This window comes from Quercus suber, unplaced genomic scaffold (genome assembly GCF_002906115.3).
Source record: "Quercus suber isolate HL8 unplaced genomic scaffold, Cork oak 2.0 scaffold_370, whole genome shotgun sequence".
NCBI classification, from domain to species: domain Eukaryota; kingdom Viridiplantae; phylum Streptophyta; class Magnoliopsida; order Fagales; family Fagaceae; genus Quercus; species Quercus suber.
Genome location: NW_027069822.1, coordinates 19,234 through 34,901, shown reverse-complemented (window position 1 = coordinate 34,901; position 15,668 = coordinate 19,234). Strand labels below are relative to the sequence as shown.

Here is a 15,668-nt window from a genome sequence, read left to right as displayed (position 1 = left end):
CGGGCCTGAGGAATGGGCCATCTTATGGCTATTTTGTTTTTGGGTTTTTTTTTTTTTTTTTTGGATTACTTCAAAATTTTGATGGGCCAATTATAAATGTTTAGGAACTAAATTTTACGTTTTGAAGGGTCCAATTAAAAAAAAATTAAAAATTAAAAATTTAAGCAAGCCAAATTCTAACTAAAATTTTGTTTTTGGGGGGTGGGGCGGCGCGGGGCAAGTAGGCAAATTTCTGTTTAAGTTAGTGATTTTGTTACATATTCAGACTAGTGTTAACAGAAAATTCAATAAGCCAAATGCTAACACCACTAATAAGCCTGTAAGGCTTTATTGGCCCTCAGCCAAATTGGATGTTCCACCGACCACTAGCATTAATCTTTATTGTGATAATCGCTTTGTTATTCACATTGCTCATAGTGATGTCATTCATGAATGCACCAAGTACATTGAAATTGATTGCCACATCCCTCGTCATCTTCTCAAGCACAACGCTCTTCAATTGTACTCCATTTCCTTAGCATAACAGCTTGTAGATGTCTTCACCAAGTTTGAACTGCCCGATCACCTTCGGAATATTACATCCAAACTCTAGTTGGTTTCCTCTAGGTTACATTGAGTTTGAGGAGGGATGTTAGTATATAAGTTAGACTATTAGCTCACGAGGCATAAACCGATTATAAAATTATAATATTGTATTTGTCCTATACTCATATTACTTGTACCACCCAGATAATGTGCTTATGTGAAATCTCTCTTTTTGTACCATAACACACAAAATGTACAGATTATTCTGTTAATCTTTATATGTCTCTCTCTCAACCATGACACGTGAACTTCTCTTTATATTGTGAACAAAATCAAATGAAGCACACTTGTGGATGAAGTATATTGGTGCACATTCAAACATTGCACTAGTAGTCCATTTGTAAGATAACTATGCAACAAAGCCCTTTGGCGCCGTTATCTTTTTGTCTTATAAACTAGGCCGTGATCTCTGCTTCTATCAATTCCCTTTTATGCTATAATTAAGCTGCAAGTTTAGCAATTGCAACACATGCCAATTGAAAAAAAAGGGACACCTAACAAATCGTTTTCGGTAAGGCTTTGATAAAGAAGGAGAATCTCAATTACATTCCTAAAATTGCATAATTTCTTCTATTTTTCTTTTGTCCCCTTTTCTGTGAAGTAATTGTGCTTATGTTTTTGTTAGGGATTTTGCTTCTTAGGTTCATCAAATCAATAAAAGCAGTAGCATTGGGTAACATTCCTTATTTTGCAATTTGTCTAGATGCATTTACATTTACATACATACATTTAATACATATATGGAACAATGATAGGTAGTAAGCTATATATATATATATATATAAACACACACAGCTATTTAGTATAAATCTTAATTAAATATATATACACACACACACAGCTATTTAGTATAAATCTTCATTAAAATTAAATACATAAATGCCAGGAAAATGAATTAGAGTTAGCTTTTCACTGAAGTTAACAAACATTTTTCTTTTCATATGAGCTTCCAAAGAATTATTATGATCGCATGCGTGTTCCCCTCTGGACTTTCAAGTCGTTTTCTTAGAAAATTAATTGGTCTTCTTTGCACTTTGTATAGATTCTGGATTGAGCACATGCAGTTCTTATCTACAATCCAATTAGACTAGGTTTATGATTAGTCAGGAAAAAGTCATTAGTAGCTGCACCATTTGATAAGGAAGAAAACAAAATAGATGGTAGTAATGCTGTTATGATGTTTTTAGTTCATAAAATTTGTTTGAAACCTCACTGATAACATTCCCATTTCAGATTGGGTCTTGTCAATAATTTAGTCGAAACTTAGGCTCACAACTACATTAAAGTAACAAATTCTGAAAAATTTATGAGCATTCCTTACGTTTGCTCATACTATAGATTGGAAGGTACGTCTTTTTTATTACTACTACGTTCAGATTTTGACGTTACAAGTAGCAATATAGTACAGGCATTTTCACAGCCATAATAAATTTAACGTACATATAGTGAAAGAGAGAGCAGTACTTATAAGTGACTTGATCGGTAGTCACCATTGGAGTCCCTACGCAACTGGAAAGGAAGCTTTCTGGGCAAGGCCACAAAGACCTTCTGGAGTTCCGCTATATCTCAGAATCCTCATATAGCCATTCTCACCCCAATTCATGCCCCATGAATTTTTTAATAACCAGTAATCGGTACCATCATCACTCGTTCCATACCCAATTATAGTAGCAGCATGGTTTAAATCGGTACCACATTGTCCTGAAAAAATTCCGCTGCTATAAAATCGAAAGTCAGGACCATAACCCTCGAGGGCAACAGAAACTGGTTGGATGGCCACTGCTTGTAGTAATTCCCCCTCATTATTGGAAGGTACGTCATCAAATGCACTTATAGAAGCTGCTTTAACAGATGCCTTTTCCAGGTCACAAATTCCATCCATATTCAGGTATGGGTAATTTTCTTCAGTGTCCAGCCCTTGGTTCTGTATTATATATGCAAAGGCATAATCCATCCAACCAGTATGGCAACCATGATTTCCATTTACAGCACAATCCACTAGTTGTTGTTCAGAAAGGGAGATCAACTTGCCAGTTCTGATCTGGGTGATCCCCTCCATTGCTGCTACTGCGGAAAAGGCCCAGCACGATGCTGAATAGGAATCAACCATAAAAGAAATCTTGTTAGGACAAAAAAATAAATGCAGCAAATGAAGCTAACTAGTTTTGAGTTCCAGACAATGTTATTCTCTTACCAAACGTTCCTTGGTTCTTAATGGGGGTAACAGCTCCTCTCTCTCTCCAATCTATAGTCGTTGGAATTTCAGTTAGGTTTCCGTATCTGAAAGTTGTTTTACGTGAAGTTGGCTGGTTGGAAATCTTGTATCCAGTACCAGTGGCAATGAATTCTTCATTTGTTAAATCTGCAAATTCATTGACACTTAATTTGTAAGTGCGATTCCCTTCATTGTTGACTTTGTCTATGTATTTTACATTGTCCTTGAATATCTTGAAACGCCTTATCTTCTCAACATCGTCCACGTAGTTGCGTCCATGCTGAGCCATCCATTGCTCATGTCTCATAGCAAAGGAATCTTCAAGTGATGTGTGGGACATGGCTTGAAATATCCAAGTCCCTATAATCAACAACTTGATTGTGATAAGTTTTTTTCCAAGTGTTAAAGTCATTGTTTTACAAATTGAAGAGAGTTCTTTGGCAATGGCTTTTTGATATGTGTCCAATTCTTTGTTGGTTCTTTGGAGGGAACCAAGGCTTCCTACTCAATAGCAATATTTCTATATATATATATATATGTAGGAACCTCATATGTGAGAGCAACAAATTCTACCATATGGTGTAATATTTGAAAGTTTTTTTATTTAGCTTTCCACCTCATATTTTAGAATGTATTTCACATGCTCATTAAATTAATGCTCTTTTTTTTTTTTTAATAATTAGATTCATATGCCATTATTATTTGAAAGAAAAATAAGTACCAATTCATTTAACCTTTCATCTAAAAAAAAGGGTTTTAATGAATTGATTCATTTAACTTTCTACCTAAACAACAATTTTATTGAAATATTTAATTTTTTTTATTTAATTAATAATCATCTTTTAATTAGTGCTCATTTTTAAATTAATTTCATGTCAATCTTCATTGGAAAGAAAATAAGTACTAATTCACTTACTTATCCTTTCACCCAAGTAAATGTTTTGATGGATATATGCATTTAATCTTTCCCCAAATTAAACAATGGGGATTTAATGATTTTTTTTTTTATGAGAATCAATTCATTATTTATTTATATTCAAAAATGAATTATTTTATTTACATAGTATTTAAACTTTAATAAAAATTATGGATAACCACTTATATTTTTTAGCATCTAAACTAATGTGTTGACTGGTAAAAGTTTCAAAATAAAAGTTGTCTAGGATATATTTTTCTATGTTCTCAACTAATAAGTTTGTCCCCCATATTTTATTTCAAAAACCGAATCATTTTTACCTCTTACATGATAATGGTGATTATGTCATTCGACCTAACCTATAGAAAGAGGGTTCCTTTATAGATTAATAACTATAGTTTGGAGAAGTTAACTTATGGTAAAACACTAGAATTTGTAAGACCTTCAGGCGGTAAATGCTTAATTCTGTGTGTTATATTATCTAGCTAGCTATCTCGCTTCTCAAAAAAATATTATCTATCCTTCTCAAAAAAATATATTATCTAGCTATGGTCCACTAATTATTTATAACAAAAAATAATTTATATGGGTTTTTTAAAAATGAATTATATAGGACTAGAAAAAATGTACACTTAAATTAATTTAAGTATAAAATAATTGAAAAATCAATAAAAAGTATATATATTCAAATCTTTAATGATATTAATAAAAAATATTTATATTTCATAAATCCTTAATGATATATAAACTATAGTCACCTAATTTGTGCTATGTAATTAAAACATGGTATTAATTGGGCAAATGCAATCATTTTCATACATTTATTAGTTATAGGTGGTGCATTAATTGTTTATGTAAAATTAATTTTTATGATTATTTTAATGTAATCTTAATAAATAATTGATGTGGAATATAACATTCAAGATCAAATTGAGTTACGTTTGGTAGCAATAGAAAGAAAGTCCAAAAAAGAAAAAAGAAAAAAAAAATTACTTACATGCAATCAATATTATTATTATTACTTTCTCCAAAAAATATATATATATTATTTTCTTAGAGAGTTTCAACTTATGGTGTTGAACCTCAGATCTCTTATACAACCATCAAAGACCTTATCAGTTTAGCTAACTGGAACTTACAATATTATTAAAAGATAATTTTACACTTAAATTGTTGGAAATAATTAAAAGTTTATGCATTTACTCATGTAATTGGTTCATATTCTTGATAGTCCTTTCTACTAACATATATTGATTCTCCAAAAATTACAATACATAATAAGTATTATACATAGGACATAATTATAAAATGTTTTAATATGCACCGCACATCGCATGGAATATCAACTAGATTTATAAAATGGACTTCTTCGAGGGATTCAAGACCTCCAAAGTGAAACTTCATTCAATATTAATAATTTTTAGCTTGCTTTTTTTTCTTTTTCTTTTTCTTTTTTTAAGAATTTTTTAGCTTGCTTTCATATTCAACATTAAGCCATATAAATAAATAGCTTTAGAATATAAAACAAACATTTAATTTCAAAAGAAACCAAATCTTTGTCATCTAAAAGTAGATAAGATTTATTTAAAAAACTAATATAACAATCCATCTCCTCCTTATTTATTTAGCCATCCCCAAATGACATCGAATACTTACCTCAAAAATATATATATATATATGACAATGAATACAATTTTAAAATGACAATATTAAATAAAATAGAGGCACAAAACGTAAACATTCACTCCTTATAATTACCCTTGTCCTAAGGGTTGCCTTTGGTAAGGGGCTCTTTCCCTCTTTTTGTAATTTAAACATCTTCATGCTTGTCTTGATACATTTTTTTGTTACGTATCTACTACCTTACTTCTTCTTGAATAACCAATACCAATAGAATTCTTCTCTTCCTTAGTACACTGCCTGCGTGCTTTGGTCTTGTATATGTTTTCAATTTTATTCAATGAAGCATTATTACTTATAATAAAGGGGGAATATATCCTTGTCTAGATTTTGGGTTTTTTGTGTTCTACAAACCACTAGGGTGTTGACTAGTTTGTCCTTTGAGACATCCTTGTTGATACCATACAAGCGGAGCTTTTGCTATCCAAGCATGCTAAATCAAATTTCATTATGAGACCTTTCAAACGACTAATCTCTTGAGCCAATTGGTGGTTGTTTGATTATAATTTAATCCAAATTAAACTATAATTCAATCTTGCAAAAATGACTAAACCCTTTAGCTAAAGATTCAATTTTTTGTAATATCTTATCTATTTCTACTCCAATCTAGGTCCGTAAACTATCATTTTAAAGAAAATTTCATGATCTTTAACATGAACATAAATTTATGATGATTAGACAGGCAAATTTCTAGTTAAATCTCAACCAAACCTTGATTATGGTTGATCAAACTTGGTCAAACATTGCCAAGATTGTTCGAATGGTTTGGAATGGTGGATTAGGTTAATTAAAATGAGATGGAATTTGGAAGTTGGATGAGATTTGGGCTAATTGGACCGTTGATTAGCTTGGTCAAAGTTGGTCAAAGTAAGGTAATTTTGGTATTTTGAGTTCTTGAACTATTAAAATAGTTTATCCAACGTCCGATCGGGATAAATTAATTTATTTTAAGGCCCAAATTAACAAATTGGCATACAAACGGAGGTTGGACATAATTCAGTATCGACACCTATTGTCTCCAATAAATACATCAAAAAATAGCATGCAAGTTTTTGCACCAAAAGTAATGGTAGAATTGCTTCGTGCCTAGAAAGTTGATACAAAAGAGAAGTCTTATGGTCGTTTAGGCTGACGAGTTCTAATGCTAAGATAATTATCTGTAGATTTGCAATGGTAATTTAGGGATTTAGTATTGAGGTTGTTGACAATTTGTACATGGTGCTTTCCAAATGTATAGGAACTACTTAGGCCAAAGGCTAAGAAAAGGACACGCACAAACATGGTTTTCAGACCTGGACCGTTCATTGAACCATAAAAAGAAGAGGTTCAAGATTTTTGAGGTCGAACCGGGGTCAAATCATGATGACGTCATAATTAATTTAATAATTATTTTAAATATATAAAAATATTAAATTAGTAAAAGATAGAAAAATTAACTAAAATAGTCCAATTAAAACTATAAATCAATATTTTAACTATGTCTAAAATATCCATCTATAGCCCAAATATGAAATATCTATCCAATAATAATAATAATAATAACCATTTTTTTATAAAAAGAAAATTAAAAGCATTAGATTGCCTTTCTAAGTTCCACTTTCCAATGCTCACGTGACTAGCTGTCTAGCTCACATTCACAAACCTAAAAAAGCACTAGAAACAAAAGTGAATAAAATTAAAGGAAGAGATAAAAAAGCAATACAAACAAAAGCAGATGAAAAAAGAATTGTGATGTTATATCCACAATATTTGTCGCAATATTTTTACAAGAATTATATCAAAATCTTATGTGAAAAATTGTTACTAGTTCTAATTTGAACTCACTACTGAAATTATTTTTTTACTTACCAATATTAGCTAATAACAATCTATTATTTAAAATTTATTGTGAAAATATTGTGGTAGTATTTCTTAATTGTCATTTCTTAATATTAAATATCACACTTTTGAATAAAATTATTAAAAAAAAAAAAAACCACACCGATTACATAAAAAAATAAAAATAAAACTAGTGAACCACCACACATTTTCATACAGAGCCAATTTATTACTCAACTCTCACCCACACATTTACTTCACAATTATCACTTATCCTTATCACATATTCACATTAGGCTTTCTCTTAAAAAAAATTAAAAAAAAAAAACATATTCACATCAGGAAATGAGAAGAGAGAGAGAGAGGAGAATTTGAAGCGACGCCAGTGGAGATCGTGGAGATCGAAGGCCTCGTCCGCCGCCCCACCACCGTGAATCTGAAGCGGCGCCAGTGGAGATCATAGAGATCAAAGGTTGGTGGAGATCGTGGAGATCGAAGGCCTCGTCCACCGCCCCACCGCCGTTCGTCCTCCTCCTCACCACCAGATTGGGTCAGATCAGATTGTTCTTCCTTTTTCTTTCTTCTTTTTCATTTTTTTTTTCATATTTGCTTGTTCTGATTCAACGTTATTGTAAGAATTGGATTTTGTTTTGTGTTTTGTGTTTGGATTATGTGAGACGTTTTTTGAGAGTGAAGCAAAGAGACTGAAACAAAGATTAGATGTTTTCTAGGTCAGATCAAACGTTTTCTTTTTCTTTTTTTTTTTTTTTTTTTTTTTAAAGCTTCAGATTCAAAGGGAACCGTGAGAAGCGGTTTGAATTCGGTTCTCAGAACCATGTGGTTGAACCGCGGTTTGAACGGGTCCCTGCTTTTTTGGCATAACCTGGTTCTTATGCCTAAAAGAACTGTGATTGTGAGAGGTTCATAGTTTTCCCGGTCGAACTGTACGGTCCGGTCCGGATTTCAAAACCATGTGCACAAAACAAGAAAACGGGGATATTATCCTTTGTTTCATTTTTCTAGTGCTTAGAAAAGATATTTGGTTACAATTAAAATGCATGTCACTTCCAAATTTTATAGCCAGAGGTTGTTGAGTTGTCCATACAAAGCTTGTCCAAATTTAATGTGATTGCTACATAGGTTAAAAAGTACGTGAATGTCAATTAAACAAATAAAATTGCATAAGTTCTCCCATTTTTCTACTTTTTTTTTTGTGAAGTAATTGTGGTATAGGTTTATGTTTTTATTAAGTATTTTACTTCTTAAGGGTCATCAAATTAATATAAAACAGTAGCATTAGGTAACATTCTATCTTGCCAAGGGCCTCGTAGTTACACCCCCCGTGCACTAAGTGCTTGGAGGTTTAGGGAAGAAATTATTCGAGCTATGGAGTTTACTACATATTGTAATTATATCTAGAAAAAAATGATAACATTACTTGTTTGCTTGGAATTCTAGACACTAATAAAAGCAGATATAAACTAATGCAAAAGGAAAGAGAGAGACTCCCGTAGTATAGAGAATTAATAGTGCTCTCTCCTCTCACATTCTTACTTTCCAAAATGAGTAAGAATTAATTTTTCCTTAAGCTAACAAAAACCTCTCATTGCAAACGAGCTTCTATAGAATCTTCATGATTACATACATGCTTCACTGTAGACTTCAAGTCATTTCTTAGAAAATGTATTGGTGCTTAGCACCTTCTGTAGAATCTGGATGATGCACATGCAATTAATTCTAATATACAATCTAGATAGAATAGGTTTAAGACGAGTCTGGAAAAGTCATTAGTACCTTTGATAAGGAAGAAAGCAATATAGATGGTAGTAATGTCAAATTTTGAAGATTTTATCAGCATTCCTTACGTTTTCCTCATACTATGTATAGGAAGGTACGTCTTTTTTATTACTACTACGTTAAGATCTTGACGTTACAAGTAGCAGTGCAATACAACCATTTTCACACTCATAACAAATTTAACATACACATAGTGAAAGAGAGCAATACTATAAGGTATCTTGATCAATCACCTTTGGAGTACCTAAACAACTGGATAGGAAGCTTGCATGGCAATGCCACAAAGACCTTCTGGAGCTCCACTATCTCTTTGAATCCTCATATAGCCATTCTCACCCCAGTTGGTGCCCCATGAATTCTTAATTAACCAATACTTGGTACCATCTTCACTGGTTCCATACCCAATTGCAGTAACATCATGACTTAAATTGGTCCCACATTGTCCGGTGAAAACTCCGCTGGCATAAAACTGCAAGTCATGACCAGTAGCGTCGAGGGAAACTGAAACTGGCTGTGTGGCCACTGCTTGTAGTATTGCTAACTCATTATTGGAAGGTAAGATTACAAACTCACTTATGCGGGCAGCGTTAATAGATGCCTTTTCTTGGTCACAAGTTCCATCCATAGCCTCATATGGGTAATTTTCTTCAGTAGCTAGTCCTCGGTTTTGTATTATATATGTAAAGGCATAATTCACGACACCACCACCATTGCACCCAGAATTGCCTTCCACGACACAGTCCACTAGTTGTTGCTCCGAAAGGGAGATCAAGTTGCCAGTTTTGATCTGGTAGATCCCCTCTACTGCTGCTACTGCTGAAAAGGCCCAGCAACTTCCTAAATAAGAATCAACAATAATAAAAATCTTGTTAGGACATAAATAAATGTAGCAAATGAAGCTAGACTAGTTTGAGTTTTAGACAATGTTATTCTCTTACCACAGTACTGGCCTTGGCTCTTAATGGGTGTAACAGCTCCTTTCTCTCTCCAATCCATAGTCATTGGAATCCTGCTTAGGTTTCCATATCTAAAAGTTTTTTTAGGTGATGAACTTGGTTTGGTGGAAATCTTGTATCCAGTATGAGTGGCAATGAATTCTTCATTCGTTAAGTCTGCAAATTCATTGACACTTAACCTGTAAGTGCGATTCCCTTGATTATTGACTTTGTCTATATACTCCACATTGTCCATGAATATCTTCAAACGCCTTTTCTTCTCAGCATCGTCTACGTAGTTACGTCCATGCTGAGTCACCCATTGCTCATGTCTCCCAACAAAGGATTCTTCAAGTAATGTACGGGACAAGGATTGAGATATCCAAGTCCCTAAAACCAACAACATGACTGTGAAAAGTTTTTTCCCAAGTGTTAAAGCCATATTTTTCACAAACCGAAGAGAGTTCCTTGACAATGGCTTTTTGTTATGTGCCCAATTCTTTCGTGGTTGCTTGGAGGGAACCAAGAGGTTCTACCCAATATCAATATATCAATATTTATATATAAGAGCAGGAACTTCACGTGTGAGAGATTTGTATGATTTGAATTCTATCCATTTCCAACTGAAATGGAAAGTGTATATTTTATGGTTATGATTCAAAATGAAATGAATATATGGTTCAGATTTGCCAACTAAATGGACACTCTATTTCCATACAAATGAAGCGGATCCGAATCCATCTCGGAGAGTATGAGATTCTGGCAGGCTGGCACGTGTTGCAAAAAAATTAGGAATTCATTTATTTAGCCTTTTACCAAATTTTTTAGTAAGCATTTCACCTCATCCTTTAATTAAGGCTTTGGTTTTTTAGAAAATCAATGCTCATTTTAGTAATTAGTGCCAAGTGTCATTCGTTCTTTGAAATGGAAATAAACTTCCTTTTTTTTTTTTAGAAGAAGCACCTATTAATTTTAACCTTTCACCTAATTAGCAAAGTTTTTAATGAACTGATTTCATTTAACCTTCCCCCTAAATAATGGATTAATGAAATATTTATTTTTTATCATTTAATTAATGCCATGTGTCATTTTTCTTTGAAAGGAAAATAATAAGTACTAATTCATTTAACCTTTCACTTAAAAAATGGTTTTAATGAAATAATTATAATTTATTTTTTATTTGAATCAAAAATAAATTTTTTTTATATAGTATTTAAAACTTAATAAAAAATTTTGGATAATCACTTAGGAGGATATATATAGCATGTAAACTATGGTGTTAATTGATAAATGTCTTGAAAATTGAAATTATCTAGTGTATGTTATTCCAAGATCTGAACTAATAAGTTTGTTCATAAAAAATAAAAATAAAAATAAAAAACTATACGGTTTATATATATATATATATATGCAAAGCAAATTTAATAACACTTGCAATAAAAAAATATAAAAAATAAATAAATCTGCACTTAAATTAATTTAAATTATTAAATATTTGAAAATAAAAAGAAAATTATATAGTTATATTAATCTTAAATAATCACATTTCCCAAATCTTTTTAAAGATATGTAAATTATAGTTACCTGATTTTTCATATGTTATTTATTTATAGGTGCTACAATAATTATTTATGTCAGAAGAATTTTTATGATTACAATAATTGATGTGGAATTTATCATTCAAGCTCAAATTGAGTTGTTTTGGTAGCAATTGAAACGAAGTTAAGCAAAAGATGAAAGCAAATTTACTTGCACGTAATCAATAATATAAAAAATATAATTATACGCTCAAATTAGTAAAAGTTATTAAATATTTATGAATTCACTCAATTAATTGGTTCATATTGTTGATAATCCTATTTTTCTATAAACAGGCAATCAAATTGAAGTTGATTCCAAAAATTACAATACATAATAAGTATTATACATAACACATAAGTAAAAAATGTTTTAAATTAGTCTAACTTGAAAATGGACCTCTTCGAGTTAGCCTAGACCTCTAATTGTTCTGATACCAAATTTTATTGTTGATGCCGTATTATGTACAGACTCAATTAACTTACAAAAACTCCAATTTTTGAGCATTCAAAATTCTAAAAATATCGTTTCTCAAAAAAAAAAAAAAAAAAATCTAAAAATATCTTTTTTTTTCCTTTTTAACCAGAAAAATTAGGAAATTACATGAAATAAATTGTCCTCATTGGATGCTGGATACAACAATTTGATTATTTGAGAGTCAAAATGTCAAAATCATCCCGATCGACCTAATTTTGATCAAGCTGATCAATGGTCAAACCAACTAAAAATTCACCTGAGCACCAAGTTCTGCTTCATTTAAACCAAATCCACCATTTGACCAACCTTGTCGGAGGTTTGACCTTAGCTTGACCAAGCATTCGATTGTTTGATCATAACAAATTTATTCCCATTTAAGAATCATTAAATTTCCTTTAATATGATTGCTCACAAGTGTAAGATCCATGAATCGTACCTTTTTTATGACACGTCAGTTCTTTTTTGCAAAGGCCAAGTACACGATACTTAATCTCCCTGAAAGCAATTTTAGACTCAAAGTTAGTGCGAGCCTAGAAGTACACAGAGTCTCTTAAAAAGAGATAGAGAAATCCCCATATAGTTATAAGTCCAGGAACCAAAACATGACTCCATGAAGGTTTTTCTACCAAATTAGAAACGGAGCTAAGGTACAGGATGGGAAGATATTAGGCAATGTAGGTGCAAGTGCCCTGCAACGTGTGGCCGTCCTCCTTTCGTGGGAAGTAGGCATTGGCCTAGGGTGGACCATGGCAAAGGGTGTAAATGGAGTCACCACCTAGTTTAGGTCTAAGAATCATAAATATAGTCTCTTTCGTGGAATGACTAATTTTTACTAGAGCACATGTCCAAAATTTAGATATAATGATGGGAAGGTGTTAAGCACCCAACTCCACTCGACTTGTAGGTCAACTTCCACTCATTGTGTTCCAAATCTTAATATCATTAAAGGCAAATTTAACATGTTGTTCTAACTCACACACACGCACTAACATGCATCTAAAGCAATCAACATGGCATTATAATGCCAAGCCTAATTATTCATCTATCACGGCATGTAAGCATATATCTCCAAGGGCATAAACATCACAAGGCAGATCAAGATAAACATATTATAGCATCTAAACACCAAAAACATGGGATTCAATCAAGAATATCATGTTCATCACCCATAACATATTCATCAACCAACAGAATGCATGTTTATGCAATAACACATGGCTTACCTCACTTACCTTACTGCATCACAGCACCTATACATCAGTGTATGATTATATTCATATGTATGTTCATATTATTAAACAAGTTAAAATCCTAATAAGCATAAAAGGAATAAAACAAAACAAAACAAGCTAAAAACAGAAAGGCAAAGACTCAAGGACAGAAAAAACGGGTTAAATAAAGGCTAAAGCATGTGAATAAAACAAAAGAAAAATAGGTAGGAAGAGTATTAAAATTTCTAGACAAAGATATGTGTGCGCATACATAGGGCATATGTACACAGCCCAGTTGTATGCATACACATATCATGAGTATGCATGTGCATGCACAAGGCATGCGTACACATACACCTCCAGAACACAGAAACTAGGAAGTACAGAATAGAAACTCAAGAAACAAGAAATTAACAACCTAACATGCTTTAAACACAAACACAAAGTAAACCTAGGCTAAATAAACATATTTTGAACACATAAACACATAAAAACGTAAAGAAATAAAGAAAATCAAAGAAAAGCAAATAGCTAAAGTTAAAAACTTTACCTCAACACTAAAACTCTTTAGAACTTGATTCTGACTGTTCTCCTTAGTTAATCTAGCCACAATCAATTCAAAATAAGTTAGTAAACTTTAGAACCAAATATTAAGACCAGAAAATTTCACAATCAAACAAAACTTGACTTGAGGATATTTTATGAAAAACTCCTTTTATGCAATATTTTCTAGTGAATCTTATGTATTTTTCCACTGAAATTTATCCTCCTTGAAAAAGTACCTTTTATGACTTTATATAGTTGAAAAATAGAGGTTTGGGGTGGCTCGCAAACAATGTGAGATTCATTTCAAACATTATTTAAATACAGAAAACTTGTTTTACATAATTTCTAGAACCCTAGCATGCACAGCATACACATGTATGCATACGCATGTCCTAGGGTTTTCATAGTCTTTTCTTTCTAAAAATAGTTTATTTAGCCCAAAAATAAGTTATATTTTTCATGTGTCAACTTGTAATTGAATGACATCTCTTACACATAGGTCCACCATTAAAATGCGGTGAAAAATAATCCAATTACCACTTAACAAATTAAGTCCATATTCCTAGAATTTTCTGTTCAGAAATCGATGGCCTCAACTACGAACTCCAGAAAGGCAAAAACAACACAATATACGATATGACAACGACATACAAGCGTTAAGAACTTTACAACAAAATCCAAGTAAATACAATGATTAACCACCTATGACGTTAGGTAATGTGTATATATTGAAACCCAAGAGAGACTCAGATTGTTTCACATTTTGGCCACCCTTTGAAAAAAAATTCTAAATTTTAAGTTTTTTTTTATTTTTTTTAATGTATTTTTCCTAAATAGGCTGTAAATTAAAGAATTGAAGAGGCTTCCTAGCCTCCGAGGGTTCTTACTTCTTAGTTCTTACCACAAGGGAGTCTTCAGACTTCCCGTCCTTGAATTTCTTCAAATGTTTCCTCTCTAACTAAGAAGTTTATTTACTGCTTAGGTTACAACCAAGTTTTTGTATTTCTTACAGGTAAATTCAAATAATATAACTAGTACAATTATAAGGTCTACTCTATTTAATTAAATTTAAATAACCTTAGAAATTTTAATATGAATTATATAATTTATATAAATTAATTATTTTATAATACAGATTTTAAATATATTTGAGATGTAAATGATTAAATGGATAAAACATCAAGAGCTGTAAGGTCTCTACTCTTTAGATGGCTGCAGTTATATAAATATAAATTATATATATATATATATATTAGATTTAGGGTATTAATGTATTATAACTAGTTACTTTTTCCATTAATTCAAATTTATTTTTAAGTAAACAGTAATACTTATTAGAACATACACGAAAATAGTAATATTAGTATTTTAAAACGGGTTTATGATACATTACATAGCCAGAATACAACTACAAAGGGCCTAAACTTTGTAGTTGTTAACTGGAGTTACAAACAGCGGACACTAGACACACACAACCAATATGAGATAAACATTCCCATTTTTTTTTTTTTTAGTAAACAGTAATGTTTATTAGAACATACATAAAAATAGTAATATTAGTGTTTTAAACCGGGTTTATAATACATTACATAACCAGAGTACAACTACAAAAAGGCCTAACCTTCGTAGTTGTAGATTAGGGTTATAAACTGTGGACACTAGACACACACAACCAATGTGGGATAAATATCCCTACTTTTCTTTTCTTTTAATAAACAGTAATACTTATTAAACACACACGAAAATAATAATATTGATATTTTAAACTGGGTTATAATATATTATATAACTAGAGTACAACTACAAAAGGGTCTAACATTTGTAGTTATAGACTGGGTTATAAACAACGAACACTAGACATATACACAACTAATGTGGGATAAACATCCCTATTTTTTTTTTTTTTAGTA

At 31.6% G+C, this 15,668-nt stretch overlaps 2 protein-coding genes across 2 annotated transcripts; both read right to left on the bottom strand.

Moving 5' to 3' along the window:
• Positions 1-2,086: 2,086 nt before the first annotated feature.
• On the bottom strand, positions 2,087-3,212 carry LOC112003057 (zingipain-2). The gene is made up of 2 exons (XM_024035226.2): positions 2,780-3,212; positions 2,087-2,676 (listed from the first exon to the last, which is right to left on the bottom strand). Exons 1-2 carry the CDS (start codon positions 3,210-3,212, stop codon positions 2,087-2,089), a joined length of 1,023 nt encoding a protein of 340 aa, XP_023890994.1.
• Positions 3,213-9,255: 6,043 nt separating this feature from the next.
• LOC112003058 (zingipain-2) lies at positions 9,256-10,446 on the bottom strand. The gene is made up of 2 exons (XM_024035227.2): positions 9,950-10,446; positions 9,256-9,848 (listed from the first exon to the last, which is right to left on the bottom strand). The coding sequence occupies exons 1-2, from the start codon at positions 10,386-10,388 to the stop codon at positions 9,256-9,258; spliced, it is 1,032 nt and encodes a 343-aa protein (XP_023890995.2). The 5' UTR covers positions 10,389-10,446.
• Positions 10,447-15,668: the final 5,222 nt, after the last annotated feature.

Excerpts from the sequence above, each read along its gene's own strand:
- LOC112003057 (XM_024035226.2), bottom strand. The coding sequence starts at position 3,212 with ATGACTTTAACACTTGGAAAAAAACTTATCACAATCAAGTTGTTGATT. Across the intron at positions 2,677-2,779 it reads TAAGAACCAAGGAACGTTTG|CATCGTGCTGGGCCTTTTCC; the intron begins GTAAGAGAATAA and ends ATTCCTATTCAG.
- LOC112003058 (XM_024035227.2), bottom strand. The coding sequence starts at position 10,388 with ATGGCTTTAACACTTGGGAAAAAACTTTTCACAGTCATGTTGTTGGTT. Across the intron at positions 9,849-9,949 it reads GAGCCAAGGCCAGTACTGTG|GAAGTTGCTGGGCCTTTTCA; the intron begins GTAAGAGAATAA and ends ATTCTTATTTAG.